Raw genomic sequence first — 19,609 nt, forward strand, 5'->3', positions numbered from 1 at the left:
ATATATCAATCATCTAGCCTTCCAATCATGTATATTTTTCTCACTGGTTTTTGACCTATTTCTTGAAGCTAAATACTTGACTGAATAACGTAGTCTTTCCAGAAAGAATCTCTGAATTAGAATATGAGTTACTGCCCTTCTTCGTTAAAAATACCAGCTGTGTTCTTAGCATCCATTTAAAGGAGAAAACTTAGAAGCAAAGACAAAAAGTCACACAGGGGGCGATGGCAAAGGTGAGTCTTTGGTCCAAAAAGAGAACAAGATAAGATTATTGTGCAATTCTAAGGAAAACTCAGACTCCACTCTTTTTCCTCTTTTCTTTGTGAAACAAAATGATGCTGAGAATGTAAAAACTGAGTCAGGTTTGGATGAAATGGGTAGAGGTTGAGAAAATAGAACCTAGTTGGGAAGGTTGTGTATTATACAAAAGGTTCTCAAATAGTGTTGTTTCATTCAACAGCATTTAGTTATAATATTGACGAGAAAAAAAAATTTCGTTTCGGCCGGGGCCACTGTCTTTGGAGTTTGCATGCTCTGTGTCTGCGTGGGTTTTCTCTGGGTACTCTGGTTTCCTGCTACAGCCCAAAGATATGCAAGTTAGGTTAATTGGTGTGTCTAAATGGTCCCAGTCTGTGTGAATATTGGATGTGTATGAGTGTGCCTTGCCATAGGATGGCATCCTGTCCAGGGTCGGTTCCTGCCTTGTGCCCTGAGCTACTGGGATAGGCTCTGACTACCTGTGACATTGAACTGGAATAGTTGGGTAAATAATTATCTAACTTGTTTTTTAATTAATCTTTCTTAAATGTATATATAGCTAACATTTCTTTCAGTGTTTAATATTAGAAGTATTTTGGTCTTTATTTAGAAGTCTGGTGATGTTTTTGTGACCAGAAATATGCTGCAGGAACTTTTGTTTATGTCAATTAACCCACGGTAAAATTAGTTTCGTTGTACATAGTTTAGTTTCCAAGCACCTAGTGACCAGCTTAAGTGAAGACTTATTGTAATTTTTTAAAGGCACAGATTTTGAAGTGAGAAAGACCTAGATTCTTTCACCATATCTGCCAGTTAATCTCTTTGAGTCTGTTTCCTCAGATGTAAATGAGAATAACAGTACCCATTGTATAGGATTGTTCATAGGACTCAATGAGATAGTATTTCTCTTAGCACAGCCTTGGTAAACACCCAGTAAATGCTACTTGTCCTGAGGCTTTTATTCAGATCTCACAGACTTGAGTGTGACACAGAATATGCACTCAACATATGATAGTTATTATTTCTATTAATGCTAGTAAACAAATGCTTATTGAGAACCTACCATATGCTGGAGTTTGTGGTCTCTGATTTCAAGGTGTTTAGTCTCATAGGTTGCATGAAATAGTGAACATTCAGTTATAATGTCATAAGTACTACAACAGGGTGTTATGACCACTAAGGAGTTGAGGATCAGAGAAGCCTTCCAGAGGAGTTAATGGGAGTTGGAGTGAGGTTGATCCATGCAGGGAAAGCAACACTTCTGTAAGCAAGTACTTGACAGCAATAAAGGAATCAAATAATCGGTTCCCATTTGGCTAAAGTATATAATGGAAAGGAGCAAAAGTTAGAACATGGAGCTAGTATGGTCAACTGTGACCAGATTGTGAAGACCTGGTAAAAATCCCTAGGGAATTTAGAGACATTGTTGTAAGGTGACGTGAGGAGCCACTGAAGGAGGGAGAGCCTGTGATTAGATTTGCATTTCTGAAAGATTGCTTTAACTATCCTGTGGATTATGGAATGGAGAGAGGTGAGTGATTTTAGTTTGGGATGGGAAAGGTCATTTTCTCACACTTCATTTATTGGGATCAAGAGACCTAGAGTTTCAGTGATAGCCAGAATGGAGTGGTGTAGATGATAGGATGGAATGTGAAAGGCACCACAGACCTATTAACTTGGTTACTTTGGGAGTAAATGGATGTCTAAAATAGATATGATTCAGGAAAGGAGATATGTAAACATCCTTGAATGTGTCTGCCTTTACATTAAACATTCTTCTGTTACTACGTTACAAATTAGTCAGACAAGCTTAGTTCCATAGAGATATCTTGAAAATGTTCTGGTCAAAGTACTAATAATACTTCTCATCTGAAAACTTTGAAAATGTGTTTTATAAAACAAAACAAAATAAAAACCCAAACCATCCTGTTACTAAGTTCCCTAGGCAAGGGTTGGCAATTTTTTTTCTACAAAGGGCCAGGTGGTGTTTTCGGCTTTGAGAGCCTCATAAGGTTTCAGGCTCTTTACCACCACATGTGAAGATGATTCTTTGCTCAAGGGCTGTATAGAAACAGGTGCAGGCCATAGTTTGCCACCCCTTCCCTACAGTGTTAAAAGTTTTATTTTCCATTATTTGATAAACTTTGTTACTCAATGGATTCTTAGATAAGATTGCTATCTAATGATTTCTAATAGTCTGTTTATCTTGACAGTCCAGAAAATCAACTATAGTTAATTGTCTCTTTACCTTTTCTTCTGTCAAATCTCTTTTGATTTTTAAGGTGAAGAAATTTTGGTCCATACTGGTAACTGTAACATATTAATGTCAGAGCTGGGACCAGAACCTCTTTTCTAGTTTCTGGTTCAATACCATTCCTGTTATATGGTCAGCCGTTGTAGCCCTGGGTTCCGCGTCCAAAGACTCAACCAACTTTGGATCAAAAATATTTGGGGAAAAAAATTAAAAATAACAATACAACAATAAAAAAATAAGAATTATAAAACAATACAATACAACAACCATTTACATAGCATTTACATTGCTTTAGGTATTATTAGTAATCTAGAGATTATTTAAAGTATATGGGAGGATGTTCATAGGTTATATGTCAGTACTTTGCCATTTTATATGAGACACTTGAGCATCCTGGATTTTGGTATAGGGTAGGGGGAAGTCCTAGGACCAGTCCCCCATGAATACTGATGGACTACTGTACTGTGACATCAATATGGTGAAAATTTCTGTGGTAGAATTTCTAAGCCCTACCTTTTATAATTCAAATACAGCATAAACAATGTTGACAGCCTCTTAAAGCTGTAACAGGATTTATAGAATTGTTAGATTTGAGTTTTATTATCTTTTAAAATGGAATTAAAAGTAATGAAGAAGCTAGATTTAATTCTTCCTTTTTCCATTTTTAGGTACCTTTAAAACAGGGCAGAAGCCTTATGGATTGGATTCGACTGACCAAAAGTGGAAAGGATCTAACGGGATTAAAAGGCAGGTTAATTGAAGTAACTGAAGAAGAACTTAAGAAACACAACAAAAAAGATGATTGTTGGATATGCATAAGAGGTAGGTGGTATTTATTAAGTCCTTCAAAAAATGTTGCCTGAACTTTCCAATTGTGATGTTACATAACCTCATAGTGATGTTATTTTAAACAATTGACAATTATTTAACAAAAATATGCCTTGTGCTTAACAATAACTTATATAATTCTGACTTTGGATAGTATTTCTTCCTTAAGTAACCATTATATTCTGATGCAGAAAACAGTGAACTTCTGATATGAAAAAGTTTTTCTTGCTTCCTTGTACTGCATTTCCTTTGAAAGGAAACAAGTATTTGCCAGGCAATATAGTATAAAATTATTTGGGAAAATCCAGTTTATATAGCAATAACTTTCTGTCTCAGAGCCTTATGACAGAATTCTGTTGGAAAAAAAAATCACTGAGAATCTAAAGTAAACCTGAAAGTCCTGCATTAAAGCCAAATCTTCAGTTTTCACTTGCAGCAATTTTCATTACATGGTATATGTTTCTTAGCAATATTAGTTACTTGATTTTGTTTAGCTCAGAGTTCATTAGAAACTCCAAATTAGATATAAATGTATTGGAGGAGGTGAGCAGACAGACAAGAAGGTAGCTGATAAAAGCTGACTTTGTGGTAGCCAGCGACCTGACATCTAGTAGGGGAAGAAAAATAAAAATGAAAGGCATCCAACTATACCATGAGGCTCCATACATGGTTAACTGTGTTTACCATCTGTTTAGAGAGGAAGGGAAATATATCATTTTTGTTCTTAATGCAATTGTAATTTTATCATTGTGTAATTTTTGTTTGTTGTCAGTTATCCTGACTACACTATAACCTATATGAGGGCAGGGACATTGTCGGTCTTACTGCTCTGTCCTTAGTGGCTGGCACATAGAGGCCATTGACTTGTATTTGTTCAATGAGTGTAACACTTACTTTTAAGAAGTATGGTCACTTAAAGAGGTGTGTGGTGGTTTTCACAGTGGATTGGTGATATCAACACCAATAAATGCTGTATTAATGTCCTATGGATGCCATAACAAAGGACCACAAACTAGATGGCTTAAACAACAGAAATTTGTCTCATAGTTTTGATGGCTAGAAGTCTGTGATTAGGGTGTCAGCAGGGTTGGTTCCTTCTGAGGACTGAGTAACAATTTGTTCCATGCCTCTCACCTAGCTTCTGGTGGTTTGTTGGCAATCTTTGGAGTTCCTTGGCTTATAGAACATTACCCTAATATCTGACTTCATCTTCACATGGCATATTCCCTATGTGCTTGTCTGTGGTCAGATTTTCTGTTTTTATATGGACCCTAGTCATACTCGATTAGGGACCTCCGCTACTCCAGTATGACCTCATCTAATTTTGCATCTGTAACAACCCTATATCCAAATGAAGTCATATTCTGAGCTACTGATGTTTAGGACTTCAACCTATGAATTTGGGGGGCACAAATATGTTCAACCCATAACAGACACAATTAGAGTGTGAAATTTTCAGTGGCAAAGGGTATGGAAACTTCCAGCAGGTGATGACATAGTTTGTATTGAGACATAACAGGTGTTCAGCTCCCCAAAGTTCCTCAGAGACATACAAATGTGAATGGTACCAGCAATCTGGAATGAGGATTCTGGCAGGTGCAAAAAGATCCTTTTGACATTTTATAGGGTTTTTGCCACCCTCTTTATCCTTCCTTCATGCTCCCTATCTGTTTACCAGCTGCAAGTAACTGGTACAGAATGACTTCCCCATTGTGCCTGAGTGTTTTCTGCTAGATAGGGTAAAGTCAAGATTAGTTCCCCAAGAACACCTTTCAGCTGGTCCAGGCTGCAGGCATGCCTGAGTTCTGTTTCTGCACTTGGAAACCACTTCAGGAAACTCGATTATGTGAACCCTTCATATCCTAGTGATATTAGATAATTGAGGCATTATTAGAATACAGTTAGACTTTATTATTCATATGATGTATTGATGGGGACAAGGGACTGGATTGCTGTGTTTGAAAAGTGATACAGGTTGAGTATCCCTTATCCAAAATGCTTGGGATCAGAAGTATTTTGAATTTGGGATTTTTTCAAATTTTGGAATATTTGCATTATATACTTACTGGTTGAGCATCCCAAATCCAAAGACCGGAAATTTAAAATGCTCCATTGAGTGTTTCTATTAAATATATTGGAGCTCAAAAAGTTTCAGATTTTGGAGCATTTCAGATTTATGAATTTGGGATACTTAACCTCTACACTGCTCCCGGTTCCATGTCCTCTGTAATGATTTGAATGTATGGCACCTCATCTGGTAAGGTTTTTGAATTAATCATGTTTTTTGTTTTTTGTTTTTTGTTTTTGTTTTTGTTTTTAAAGGAGACAGGATCTCGCTTTGTCCCCTAGGCTGGAGTGCAGTGGCTCGATCTTGGCTCACTGCATCCTTGACCTCCTGGGCTGAAGTAATACTCCTACCTCACCCTCCTAAGTAGCTGGGATGACAAGTGTGCACCACCATGCCCAGCTATTTATTTTTTATGTTTTTCTAGAGATAGGGTCTTGCTCTGTTGCCCAGGCTGGTCTTGAATTCCAGGTCTCAAGCAGTCCTCCTGCCTCAGCCTCCCAAAGTGCTGGGATTACAGGCATGAGCTACCATACCTGGCCATGAATTTTTTAGAGGTTTCTGCTGGGGAACATGTTCTACTCTATCAATAGTAAGATGTTTTCCCCTCTTTGTAGAAATAAGATATGTCTTTTTTTAAATCTTTTTGACAGAGTTTGGTCTTTTATTTTATCAAGAAACACTCAGTTTAGACCTTGCTGATGGAGGAAGGATAAATGATTGTTAGTAGGCAGAGTGAAGCACCTTAAGAGGTCTACAAAGTGTAAGTGATATCAGACTGTTGGAAGGGAGACACATGAGTTAGGAAAATCAGAGATGCTTTTGTGGTAGAGATAAGCCTTGAAGCAGTAGACAGGATTTCAATAGGAAATGAGGAAGTGCACTCAGGTGGAAGGAAAGGCCTGAACAAAGGTACAAACACAGGAAAATTTGAGGTGTTCTGGAGCTTAGGTTAATTGTTGGAGAATTATAAGACGGAAGGCTGGAAAGGTATGTTAGGTCAGATTGTGGACAACCTTGAAAGCCAGACTGGGAAATGTGTTCCTCATATAGATGGCAGTGTGTACTCTTGAAGGGATTTGAATGTGGGGACAGTGTTATAAGAGTATGCCTTGGAAAGATTAATCTGGTGGTAGGTGTGGTGAATTGAAATGGGATAAGGAAAGCATTTATCTTCTTACAGAAGTTCAGATGATAACAGGAGGTGAACCAGGATGTTGACAAAGGTCATAGACTAATAGGATGAATGTGAGACAAACAGATTACTGGTAACTTCTAGCATGATCCCAATGAAACTAAAAATACATGTATAAGGGAAATGGCTGTGCTTTAGTCAGGAGTAGGCCGAGGTGGCCTTTCTGAACAGCATAACTCAGTGGGTTTGGAGTGCAGGCACATAACCTCGCACATTATGTAACCATGTCATGTGAGCTCGTGCTTGGCTCTGAGTCACTATTGTCTGTAAAAAGTATAATTTCCCTACTTACGCTGTACATACAGCTTGCTCACACCCAGTGAGAGAGTAAAGCCATGTTGAAACTGTCTACGATTCCTCGAGTGTTTTTCCAGCTACCCTCCACTTGCCCACCCACTCCCCTCAGACCTCAGTTAGAACCTGACAGCATGACTAAACAGAATTATCTTTCTCTTCACAGCTGTTCTAATTTAAAATATTACTGATAGTTTCTTAATGGGGGAATGTTTGTGCCAACTTTAGTCTTGAAGGTTAGAGATAGTGTTTGGACCCAAGTTTTCATCAAAACTGTGCCACAGGGAAGCATGGTATCATAGTGCCATTTTTTTTTTTTTCCTTTTTTCAAGTACTAATTCCTTCATTTTGTGACAATTGCTCCATTTTTAGATTAGGTCTGAATTCAACTGATCACAATGTGGGAGACACAATCAGTTTCTTCAGGAAATCTTAGAAAATATACAATTTGGTATGGGTGTTTACGACTAATATTTTGGGGACTGTTTTCTTTTTTTGAATAAGTAGCAGCATTTCTGCTTCATGTTCAGGTGTGCTGAGCCTAGTCACATACCTTAAAATGATGGTATAAAAACAGCACTTGGCTGACAGTGGGATGTAAAAAATGAGCATCAGTTTGGAATGATCTGTAAGACGTGTGTATCAAGTTCCTAATTTTTTCATTTAATTTTCACCATTTTCTGTAAAGTATGTAATTATTGTAATGCAGTAGTAGTTAATTGGAATGCTGAAGAAATGGGTTTGTAGGGGGATTACTGGTTTTTTAAAAAACTTGAATTTACCATTAATTCATGCTTTTATATTTTTCTCTCTTATTGTTGTTTCTCCCTCTTTCTCAAGAACTAAAGATTTACAAACATGTAAAGTGTTGAGCAAGTAGCTAAATCACTCATCTGAGAGTTCTTCTGTCAAGCCTAGTTCAGACTGTTTGTACTGTAATATGATATGTTTTATTGTAGTATAGTCAGTGTTAGTAATGATGCATTAAGTAGTGAAATCATCGTTTGGGCAGCATGGTTCACCCTTTTATCTTAGTGAGGGTAAGGGAAGTGTGGCTCGATACTCAGTAACAGTCCATTTGAATAAATGGTATTTCAAAAAAAGTTGACTACTGCCAAAGGACTAGTGTCCCTGTTGCTAAAAATTTAGCAGATTAGGTTCTCCAAATGGTATTTTAATGGATTTCACTTATTTAGAAATGAACACATTTTGATTTCTCCTTATGCTGATTGTCATATACTAGTAAATTGAAGAGGCCTGCTTGATGCCACTGCAAAAGTGGCTTATAATGGGTCTGTATTTTTAATTTCATAACTATTTTTTAAAACTTGTGAAGTGGATCCTAAGAAGTAGTATTTAGTCCTGTTATATTTCCATTACAGTTATTTAGATTTCTAGGTTCATTTACAACAGACCTTTTAAAATTTACTCATAGGATGGTAGAGTAAATTTTTGTGAATATAGTTGACCCTCATTATTCATGGGCTTTATATTTGCAAGTTTACCTACTTGCTAAACTGTATTCATAACCTCAAACTCAGTACTCACAGTGTCTGTTAGTCATTCAAAGACACACACAGAGCAGTGAAAAATATCTTTGTTGCCCAACGTGCACATTCCTAGCTGAGGTTAGACAAGGCTATGTTCTGACTTCTTGTTTTAGTTCTTACACTGTAAAAAAGTGTCTTTTTGACCAGGCGCGGTGGCTCACGCCTGTGATCCCAGCACTTTGGGAGGCCAAGGCAGGCGGATCACCTGAGGTCACGAGTTCGAGAACAACCTGCCCAACATGGCAAAACATCATCTCTACTAAAAATACAAAAAATTAGCTGGGCATGGTGGCACATATCCCAGCTACTCAGGAGGCTGAAGCAGGAGAATTGCTTGAACCTGGGAGTCAGAGATTCCAGTCAGCTGAGATCACACCATTGCACTCCAGCCTGGGCGACAAGGGCATAACTCTGTCTCAAAAAAAAAAAAAAAAAAAGTGTCTTTTTTTGAGGTCTGTTTAGTGCCATAATTTTTACATTTTTGTGTTTTTGGTTGGTGATTTTACTGTTTAAAATGGCCCCCAAGAATAGTGCTGAAGTGCTGTGGCAAGAAAGCTGTAGTATGCCTTATGGAGAAAATATATGTCAGGTAGCCTTCATTCAGACATGAGTTATAGTGAGTTACAGCTGTTGGCTGTGAGTTCAATGTTCATGAATCAACAGTATATATTAAAGAAGGTGTCTTTAAACAGCAACACACATTAAACAAGGTTATGTATTGATTGGTTGACAAACATGTTGTCATTATGGGCTCATAGGAACCCAACTTTGTATTTTTTACTAGTAGCAATGGGTCAGTATTCGCTAATTCAGTGTTTGCAGCATACAGGAACCCAACTTTGTATTTTTTCCGAGGAGCAATGGGTCACTATTTACTAATTCAGTGTTGCAGCAATTTTATGGAAATGACTGCCATGAACAAGGATAACCAACTGTATTTCTTTAGATTATCTTTTATTTATACTTCAGTAATGATAACGAAAGCTTTGTACTTTTTAGGTTAGATTGAGACCCACCAAAAATAGAACTGATTTATCTAACTGTTTTTTTTTCCCTAGGTTTCCTTGGCTCCTTGGTTCATTCTGTTTTCAGAAACTGCAGTGTTATTTGTCCATAGCAGGGAAATTTTTCTACCTGCTCTTTTAGGAGCAGTTTTTCAAATTTGGAACTAATGTTTTAATTTGTAATAGAACATATTAACCCAGTAATATACTATCTAAATAATAATATATTATTATTACAGTTCAACCATTCTGTAGTTTACTTTGTGTACTATCATCATTACTTTCTTGGCAGATTTTTGAACAACTCTCTTCTGCCATTTTCTTGTTTAGGTTAGATTAAAACCCACTGTATTTGTAACCTCAAACTCAGTATTCACAGTGCTTTTAGACATTCAAAGACACGCAGAGAGCAATGAAAAAATCTTTGTTGCCCAACATGCAGGTTCCTAGCTGAGGTCAAAGAAGGCAGTGTTCTGCCTTGAATACAAATCAACAATGTTCTGCCTTGAAGAAAATCAACATTATTTTAGTGGTACATTTCCCTTCATTCATTGTTTGCTTTTTTTTTTGAGACAGAGTTTCACTCTTGTCATCCAGGTTGGAGTGCAATGGCACGATCTCAGCTCACTGCAACCTCCGTCTCCCGGGTTCAAGTGATTCTCCTGCCTCAGCCTCTTGAGTAGCTGGGATTATAGGCGCCTGCCACCATGCCTGGCTAATTTTTTTGTATTTTTAGTAGAGATGGGGGTTTCACCATGTTGGCCAGGCTGGTCTGGAACTCCTGACCGCAGGTGATCCACAGCCTTGGCCTCCCAGACTGCTGGGATTACAAGTGTGAGCCACCACGCCCGGCCCGTTCATTGATTTCTAACCTAACCCATAGATTTTTCAAGTGGCCTTATTTTACATCATTATGCAAATAATCTAGTCTTTGTCAATTGTATTAATTCCTCTGTCTTACTGACATCTAAGATTATTTGCTTTCTCTTACTTTTACCCTGTCTTTATCTCCTAAATTGTCATTCACTCTTTTCCTTCTCCTCCTTTTTTTCACTTTTTCTCTCTCTGTACTTATCTCCCATTCATTAAAAATCTAGTGGAGAGGAAAAACTGCTGATCTGAGGGCCTCATCTAACCCTCAGGTGTTGTGTTTGGTTGACACAGTGGTTTAGAAACTGCAGCCAACATTCTGAAATTTTCTTTGTGGGAAAGTTTTTCTTTTTTATTACAAATTTAATTTTAAAAAAGGATATAGGGCTATTTAAATTTTCTCTTTACTTTTGTGTCAGTTTTAGTTGTGTTTTTCAATGAGTTTGTTAATTTTGTCTCATTTAATATATTGGCATATAGTTATTTGTAATATTCCCTTTTTATTTCTTTAATGTCTTTAAGTTCTATGATATACCCTATATATCCTTTTTCATTCCTGGTGTTGCTAATTTTTTCCCTCTTTTTTTTCGTGATCAGTCTTACTAGAAGTTTATCAATTTTATTAACATTTTGAATAAACTAATTTTGGTTTGTATTTTCTCTGTTGCTTCTTTTCTGTTTCATTGTTTGTTGTTTCATTACTTGTTGTTTTCTATTTTGTTACTTTTATTAGTGATGTAGCTAGTTTAAGATGTTTTTTCTTCAGCATTTGCATCATTATATTTCTAGAAATAGTCTGCAGTAACTCTCATTATATTCCTGGTTATTGCCTGAATTACTTGATAGTGGCAATTTTAACTCCTATTTATGGTTTGGCTGTTGCCATTATCTTTTTGCACATTCAGATGTATTACCCAGTCACATAATTCTCAGGTTTAAATTAAAACCTCATATATAGTTAAATATTCTTTTTAGAAAGTGCTTTCTTTTTAAGTACCCTAGCAGGGTTATTGATGTGTCAGTTATATGCTATGTGCTAAGTGTTAATTTTCACAACAGACCAGTGAGATAGGTCCTCCATTTCACAGATAGAGGGGACTGAAGCTTAGAGAATCCGCATTTACCAAATAAGAAAACTGAAGCTGATAAAATCTGTTAGTGGGGAGTCATAGATGTAAGTGATAGAAAACTATTTTGGCTTAAGCAGAAGCAAAAATTTACTAAAAAGTTAGAGGTGAGGATTGATGCAGGGGCTCAGAACAAGTCCCCAGGACCTGCTTTCACATTATCTTTTGGTTTTCCTTCTGAGATCACTGTGTTTAGGATTAACACTAACTTCATAGCCTGAAGATGACCACAGAAACTCCAACCCTAGTTATTTTCTAGTTCTGTTGTGTTTCTCTAATAGCTGAGATAAAGGTTAGATTTGACTTTGGTTGTAACAGTTTTGATCAAGTTCCCATTGCTGGTACAGTAATTCTATTTAAGGGAAAATGGTATACTTACTCACTTAAACCTAGGTCACAAACTGCATCCTGTAGCCTAATGTGGGACCAAACTGAAGCATATATGACAGGGAGTAGTTCCCTGAACAAAACGTGATACTGTTGCTAGAAGGGATTGGATGCTAGGGGAAAATATTAATGTCTACCACAGAGAGTCTGGTAACTTGCCAAAGCCATAGCTGATGAGAATGGAGCCCCTGTTTCAACCTAGGCAGCCTGATTCTAAGCCTTTATACTTAAACTATAGACTGTGCTGCCTCCTGTTTTACTATATTCAGCTCTAAAGTTAATCGTGCTTTAGCATTTGTGTGTGTTTCTCACTTTGAGTGACATAACATAAATTAATTAAGAAATTATCATGGGGTGTCTGTTACTTATAACTCTTCTCATGTTGATTAACATTGCTAGTTAAGAATCATGTAGGGTATCCTTTCTTTTTTTTTTTTGACGGGGTCTCACTCTGTCACCCAGGCTGGAGTGCAGTAGCATGATCTTGGCTCACTGCAATCTCCACCTCCTGGGTTCAGGTGATTCTCCTGCCTCAGCCTCCCAAGTAGCTGGGATTACAGGCACCCATCACCACACTTGGCTAATTTTTTGTATTTTTAGTAGAGATGGGGTTTCACCATCTTGGCCAGGCTGGTCTTGAACTCTTGACCTCAAGTGATCCACCTGCCTCAGCCTCCCAAAATGCTGGGATTACAGGCATAAGCCACCTTCTGAGACAGTTTTTATCTTTAGTAATTTGATGAAACATAGTTTTTGCTTTTTTGTATGACTGTGTGTAGTTGTCGCCTTTAAAATATAGAGAAGACAGGTCTTAAGTTTCCTTTGTTGGTTCATTCATTTAATGAATATTTCTCAAGGGTCTGCTATGCGTGTGCATTACACGAGGTTCTGGAGGGTAATACAAATTTAAAATAGAGATGGGTTGTGCTCTCATAGAATTTACAATCTGCTCGGGGAACCGAAAGTGTTAATCCAGTCTGTTAGGTGTTGTTAAGGAGAGGTGCGCTGTGCTGAGTGAAGACCGCAGAAGATTGAGCTGAGATCTAAAGGATACGTGGGAGTTAACTAGGCAAGGAGAGGAATGGGAACATTATTCCAGGCTTCAGGAAAAAGCATGCAAAGGATGGGTGGTGTGTTTGTGTGTGATTTCTTTGTGATAAAAGAAATTATGTACACGGGCAGGTGTTTACAGTGAATATAAGGAACTTGAAGTGGTAGCCATATTCTGTCTTCTCTTTTTTACCAGAAAGACACTTCTTTCAAAGACTTCCTTCCTGCCTGCTTGCGTCCCCTCCCCTCCCCTCCCCTCCCCTCCCCTCCCCTCCCCTCCCTTCCCCTCCCCTTCCCTCCCTTCCCTCTTATTTTTTTTGAAACAGTGTCTCATTCTGTCACCCAGACTGAAGTGCAGTGGCATGATCATAGCTCACTGTAGCCTCAACCTCCTGGGCTCAAGTAATCCTCCCACCTCAGCCTCCAAAGTAGCTGGAACTACAGGTGTGCACCAACATACCTGGCTACTTTTTAAAAAAAAAATTATTTTTTTGTAGAACCGGGCCTCACTGTGTGGCCCAGACTGGTCTTGAACTCCTGGCCTCAAGCAATCCTCCTGCCTTGGCCTCCCAAAGTGCGGGGAATGGGTCACTGTGCCAGGCCTCAAAGACCTCATTCTTTCTCAGACCTTTTTTTTTCCCCCCCGCCCAAGCTAATCCCTTTATGTGTTCTTATCAGTCCTTTCCAGCCTTTTTTATGATGTTGGGCCATTGGTCATCCTTTATTGTCTGACATCTTCAATTCTTGCCTTTCATTCTTCCAGCAGCTTCTTTCCTTCAGTCTCTTCATCTTTGAAAACCTGACTCTGACCCTCCCTGATCACTTCTTCCCCAAGGCTTTCTTCCTCTATACCTGGTATGTAGGACTTCTGTTAGAACATCTATTTCGTTTTCTTGGCCACTTTTTATATTTTTGTCTTTATTCTTTATTTTTTAATTTTTATTATTTTTTTTAGATAGAGTCTCACTCTGTCGCCAGGCTGGAGTGCAGTGGCGCGATCTCAGCTCACTGCAACCTCCGCCTCCCAGGTTCAAGCAATTCTCCTGCCTCAGCCTCCTGAGTAGCTGGGATAACAGGCGTGCACCACCATGCCCAGCTAATTTTTGTATTTTTAGTAGAGATGGGGTTTCACCATGTTGGCCAGGCTGGTCTCAAACTCTTGATCTCGTGATCTGCCTGCCTCAGCCTCCCAAAGTGCTGGGATTATAAGCGTGAGCCACCGTGCCCGGCCGTCTTTATTCTTAAGTTTCAGGATATTAATGTACCACTTTTCTCCCTATATCCCTTGCATCTGGCAGAGGGCATAGCTCATGGTTAGTATTCAGTAAATGTTCTTTGAGGCATGTGTAGATTTTGATATGTGCAAGACTTTTTATTTTTAATTAAAAGAAAATTTTAATGTTTTTTTAGATACTGAGTCTCACTATGCTGCCTAGGCTGGACCCAAACTCCTAGGCTTAAGCAGTCCTCCTATATCAGCCTCCTGAGTAGCTGGGACTACAGGATGTGTAGGACTTTTAAACCACGTTATGGTAGTGTTACAGGACCACCACCACTTACCCAAAGGTAGCCATTGTGTCAGGATTTCTGCACTGTAGTCCCTTCTGTGGTTACAGGAAAGCGTCCCCGATCCAGACCCCAAGAGAGGGTCCTTGGGTCTTGTGCAAGAAAGAATTCAGGACAAGTCCACAGTGCAAAGTAAAAGCAAGTTTATTAAGAAAGTAAAGTAGTGAAAGTACAGCTACTCCATAGGACAGAGTAGGGTGTTCCTGAGAGTAAGAGGAAGAACGCATCCACCCTAGGTACAATGCTTGTATACATGTGGAGATGTGCTCTGCTACAAGAGTTTGTGATAAAGGATTAATTTTCTTAATTACTACGTTTTGCAAGAATCAATATTATTATCTTTGAAGAAAAATTAGGAATGCCTTTGTTCTCCAGATATCAGGATATCTGGCTACTCCCAAGTCTGGGTCTGTTTAGTGGATACTATTAATTTGTTCCCTTAACCACAAACATCTAGAGGCTAGAAATGTCTGACTTTCTCGGAATTTAGCCTGACAGGTCCCAGCCTCTTTTTCCTAGCCCTCTCTCAAAATGGAATCGCTCTGGTTCAAACGCCTCTGACAGTAGGGATATTCTAATGATATCACAAGATGGAACCCAGCTGAGGGACTTCCATGTTTTGTGTTTCCATATTATTGGCTCCTGGAGTTGGGGAATATACTAGTTCCTTAATAAGAAACTTTGTTATTTCTGGACAGTTCTCTGATATAGATTCATTCATTATTCAGTCTATTAATTCAAATGTGAGCAACAGCCTGATAGGTTTCATATGGTTTCTCTCCTTTGTATAGTTTTGTATTTTCTTTTGTAGACTTTGCACACTGTGGGGATTGGGTAAATACTGAAGATTTCTTAAGGGTCATTTTTGTCATTAAATACTTTTTAATGAAGCATTTTATTTTGAAAAAAGTTTCAGACTTACAAAAGAGTTGCAGTTGTGATGCAGTGAATTCCATAAATTCTTCAACTGCCTGGATTCATCCATTGTTGACATAGTTATCATTATATTTTAATGAAACCATTTTTTTCTCCACTATTATTTTTTATACTTCTTTGCTTTTTTTTTTAGCAGTTGCTCTAAGGGTTTATGATATACATTTCTAATATATCAGTCTACTCTCAAATAATATACTATTTCACATATAGTATAATAACCTTTTAATAATATACTTCCATTTTCCTTTTCTGTGCCTTATGCTGTTGTTGTTATTCATTTCACTTCTATATAAGCTGTAAACCCCACAATATGTTACTATTTTTGCTTTATACAGTTACTTATCTTTCAAAGAGATAAAGATAATTAAAAAATTATATTTTATGTTTACCCACATTTTACCATTTTCTGTGATTGTTATTCCTTTTTGTTGATCCAGACTTCTGCTGAAGAGCTTCCTTTAACTTTTTTTTTTCAGACGGAGTCTTGCTCTGTTACCAGGCTGGAGTGCAGTGGCACGATCTTGGCTCACTACAGCCTTCGCCTCCCGGTCTCAAGGGATTCTCCTGCCTCAGCCTCCCCAGTCTGGGAGTACAGACATGTGCTGCCACACCTGGCTAATTTTTTGTACTTTTAGTAGAGACGGGTTTCACCATATTAGCCAGGATGGTTTCGATCTCCTGACCTCGTGATCCGCCTGCCTCAGCCTCCCAAAGTGCTGGGATTACAGGCATGAGCCACCGCACCTGGCCCTTTTAACATTTTTTTATACTGCAGGTCTGTTGGCTATGAATTCCCTCACTTTTATTTCTGAAATGTCTTTATTTTGCCTTCATTTTAAAGATATATTGTCATTGAGCATACATTTCTAGATTGACAGTGTTCTTTTTTCCATCAGTTTAAATATGTTACCCTATCGTCTAGTTTGCATAGATGAGAACTCTACCATCATTCTTTTTTTCCCATAGTATGTGTTTTAGTTTATTTTATGTTGCTATAAAGGAATGCCTGAGGCTGGGTAATTTATAAAGACAAAAGGTTTATTTGACTCATGATTCTTGATGGCTTGAAAGTTTAAAATTGGGCATCTGCATTTGGTGAGGGTCTCAAGGAGGAAGATGAAAGGGAGCTAGCGTGTACAAAGATTACATGGCGAGAGAGGGGGAAGGGCAGGAGTGGGTGGGTGGGGGAGGACGTGCCAGGCTCCTTTTAACAATCGGCTTTCACAGGAACTAATAGAGTAAGAACTCACCCACAAAAGAGGGCATTAATGTGTTCAAGAGAGATCTACCCCCATGAACCAGACACCTCCCATTAGGCCTCACCTCCAACACTGGGGATCAAATTTCAACGTGAAGTTTGGAGGGGACAAATGTCTAAATCATAGCAGCGAGTAAGATTTCTTTTTTCTCTGACTGCCTTTAAGACTTTCTTTTAGGTTTTTAGCAGTTTAACTATGATATGGTTTTCCCTGTATTTTTCCTGCTTGGGGTTCTCCAAATTAATTTTGGGAAATTTTCAGCCATTATCTCTTCAAATATTTCTTTTGCATCTTCCTCTGGGATTCCAGTTACAAACATGTTAGCCTATATTGTCCCAGGGCTCTTAGATGCAGCATTGTATTATCTCACTCTTTCCTCTTTTGTTTATGTTTGAATAATTTTTATTGCTCTTTCTTTAAGTTTGCAGAGTCTTTCCTCTATTTCCAGTCTGCCAATAAGCCCATTAAAGAAATTCTTCATTCTAATATCATGTCTTTCAATTTGCTATTTCCTTTAGACTTTGTTTTATGGTTCCCGTCTCTCTGCTGGAAATTTCTCATCTGTTAGATGTCATCCACATTTTCCACTAGATTAAAAAAAAAAATCAATCATAGGTATTTTGACATGTCTGTCTAATAGTTCCAATACATTCTGGTTGTGTTGCTGTTTTCTCTTTTGACAATGAGTTGTTGTATCTTTTAAAAAAGATGTGTTTTGTAAATTTTTTTTTTTTTTTTTGAGACAGAGTCCTGCTCTGTCGCCCAGGCTGGAGTGCAGTGGTGCATTCTCAGCCCACTGCAAGCTCCGCCTCCCGGGTTCATGCCATTCTCCTGCCTCAGCCTCCCCAGCAGCTGGGACTACAAGTGCACGCCACCATGCCCGGCCAATTTTTGTATTTTTAGTAGAGACGGGGTTTCACAGTGTTAGCCAGGATGGTCTCGATCTCCTGACCTTGTGATCTGCCCGCCTCGGCTTCCCAAAGTGCTAGGATTACAGGCGTGAGCCACCGCGCCCAGCCATGTTTTGTAATTTTTGAATGAATGTCACACATTACGTATAGAGGAATAATAGAAACTGTGGTATTTACACTCAGACATGTAGTACATTTTTTTTTTTCTGGCAGGTAGTTAGGTTGAATCAATCTAGTAAGTAGTTGAGCTAGATTTGGAGTGTATTTTGCTATTGTTATCATCAGTGTACCACAAATTCCTCCAGTGGTGGGCCACTGCTACCTTGGTTTTAATTCAGGGCCTGCAATGCTAGAGGGTTTTTTCCCCCCACATTGTTCTTGTTCTACTCTTAGCTGACACCTTACCCTATATATCTTTGTAGGATCTTTCTCCATTGCTCTTCCCCCTCTGCAAAAGGCAGATGCTGTTACTTATTACTTGGTGTAAGACTTGTAGTGGGGGCAGAAGGGGTTTTGCAGTTTTCCTGTTTCAGCCTCAGTCTTAGACAGGTTTTATGCACCTGAGCCCCAGGGGCTGAGCTCTCTCATTGCTTTTGTACTTCCCCAAGGGCAGATAACCCCTGCATCGTACTCAATGCAGCATCTAGAATGCAGGCAGGTTTCATGAGCTTCTTCCCTTTGTGGCAACTGGACTTTGCCTTGTACCAGGTGGGGAGGGCAGGGCAAAGGATCTAGGATGTGAGCAGTTTCCCTGTCTCTTTTCCAGTGCGAGAGTATCAGTGTTTTGTATTCACACCGAATCTGGGTCTGAGTACATTTTCTGTTCTTTCCCAGTATTTAGCTAGCATTTGCCTAGTGTCAGTGCAGGATAAGGGAGAGTGTGTGTTTTATACTCTTTCCGGCAGCAGTTAGTATTTGCCTCCTGTCAGTACAGGGACCGGTGGTGGGAGGCTTTACTGCCCCTTTCCATCAATAGATGGCTTTTGCCTCCAGATAGGATCTGTGGTATGGGTGAAATTTTCCCTTTAACCTGGCAGTAGCTCATTAACACCTTGTACTCCTGTAGGCCTTAAAGTATGGATGGACTTTTCTTTGTACTCTTGCACTACCCTTCAATCTTGCTGCAGGTATTACACAGCTGTGCTACCAGTGGGCCTTTCTCGTGTCTGCTTTGCCTATAGTATTTCTCATGAGCATCTCAAGAGGTGAAAGATTATGAAAAGAGTTGGCAAGTGGGGACAGAATCCCCTTGTGTCTGAGGTTCTCAGGGATTCTAAATTGGCTGTAGTGCGCACTTGGCCCTTAAAGTTTGTTAAAATTTCAGTTGTTTTTTGGTGACGTCTCATTTTTCTGTGCTCTGCCAAAGCTGAAAGGGTTCATGTGGTTCATCTCCTCAGAGGGGCATGTCACCCTTTGGAATTTAGATCATCTGGTTGCCTTATGACCTCACCTCTCTGATGGGCTCAAAATTTTATGATTTTTTAATAGATTGTCTGCCTTGTTGTTAAAGGTGAGAGCAGTGTTTTCTTGTGGCCTTCTACTTTTTTCCCACTTTTTTAATTTTTGTTTTTTATTGACACGTAATTGTACATATTTATGGGCTACCATGTGTTGTTTTAGTACATGTATACATTGTGTAATGATCAAATCAGGGTAATTAGCTATTGATCACCTCAAATATTTATCATTTCTTTGTGATGGGAACGTACAATCTACTTCTTAAGTTTATTTTATCTTAATGAATCTTTGCAGCTGACTTGTTTTGGAAAATAGGAAATAGCCAAGAGTGGAAGGACTCATTGGCTTTAATTTTTTTTTCCATCCAAGTGACTAACAGCAAAGGTAGTTAAGTGCTGCTAACTGTCACTGTTAAACCTAAGGCATAGACAGTCAGGAAAATGAACCCATGAAGTTGAAAAGACATGGAGGAAGACAGGGAAACTGATTTTTTTTTTTAAAGAGAATACTTGTGTAATATTGGTGTAAGTTGTAAATCCGATTTAATTATTGTAAGTGTGGCTATTGCTAATGACTGCTAGTCTCCCTAGGAGAAGT

At 38.6% G+C, this 19,609-nt stretch overlaps 1 protein-coding gene across 9 annotated transcripts in view; it reads left to right on the forward strand.

The window, feature by feature from the left end:
- The window catches only part of LOC100450705 (cytochrome b5 reductase 4), a 128,913-nt gene that overhangs the window by 1,351 nt on the left and 107,953 nt on the right, over positions 1-19,609 (forward strand). For all 9 annotated transcript variants that reach the window (XR_008526271.2, XM_002817103.3, XM_054557815.2 and 6 more), the window contains exon 2: positions 3,181-3,334. Coding sequence is in view for 8 of the 9 variants with exons in the window: in XM_002817103.3 (XP_002817149.3) it covers positions 3,181-3,334 (154 nt within the window). In the remaining variant the exon portion in view is untranslated. The remainder of the gene's footprint in view (positions 1-3,180; positions 3,335-19,609) is intronic.

Source organism: Pongo abelii, chromosome 5 (genome assembly GCF_028885655.2).
Source record: "Pongo abelii isolate AG06213 chromosome 5, NHGRI_mPonAbe1-v2.0_pri, whole genome shotgun sequence".
NCBI classification, from domain to species: domain Eukaryota; kingdom Metazoa; phylum Chordata; class Mammalia; order Primates; family Hominidae; genus Pongo; species Pongo abelii.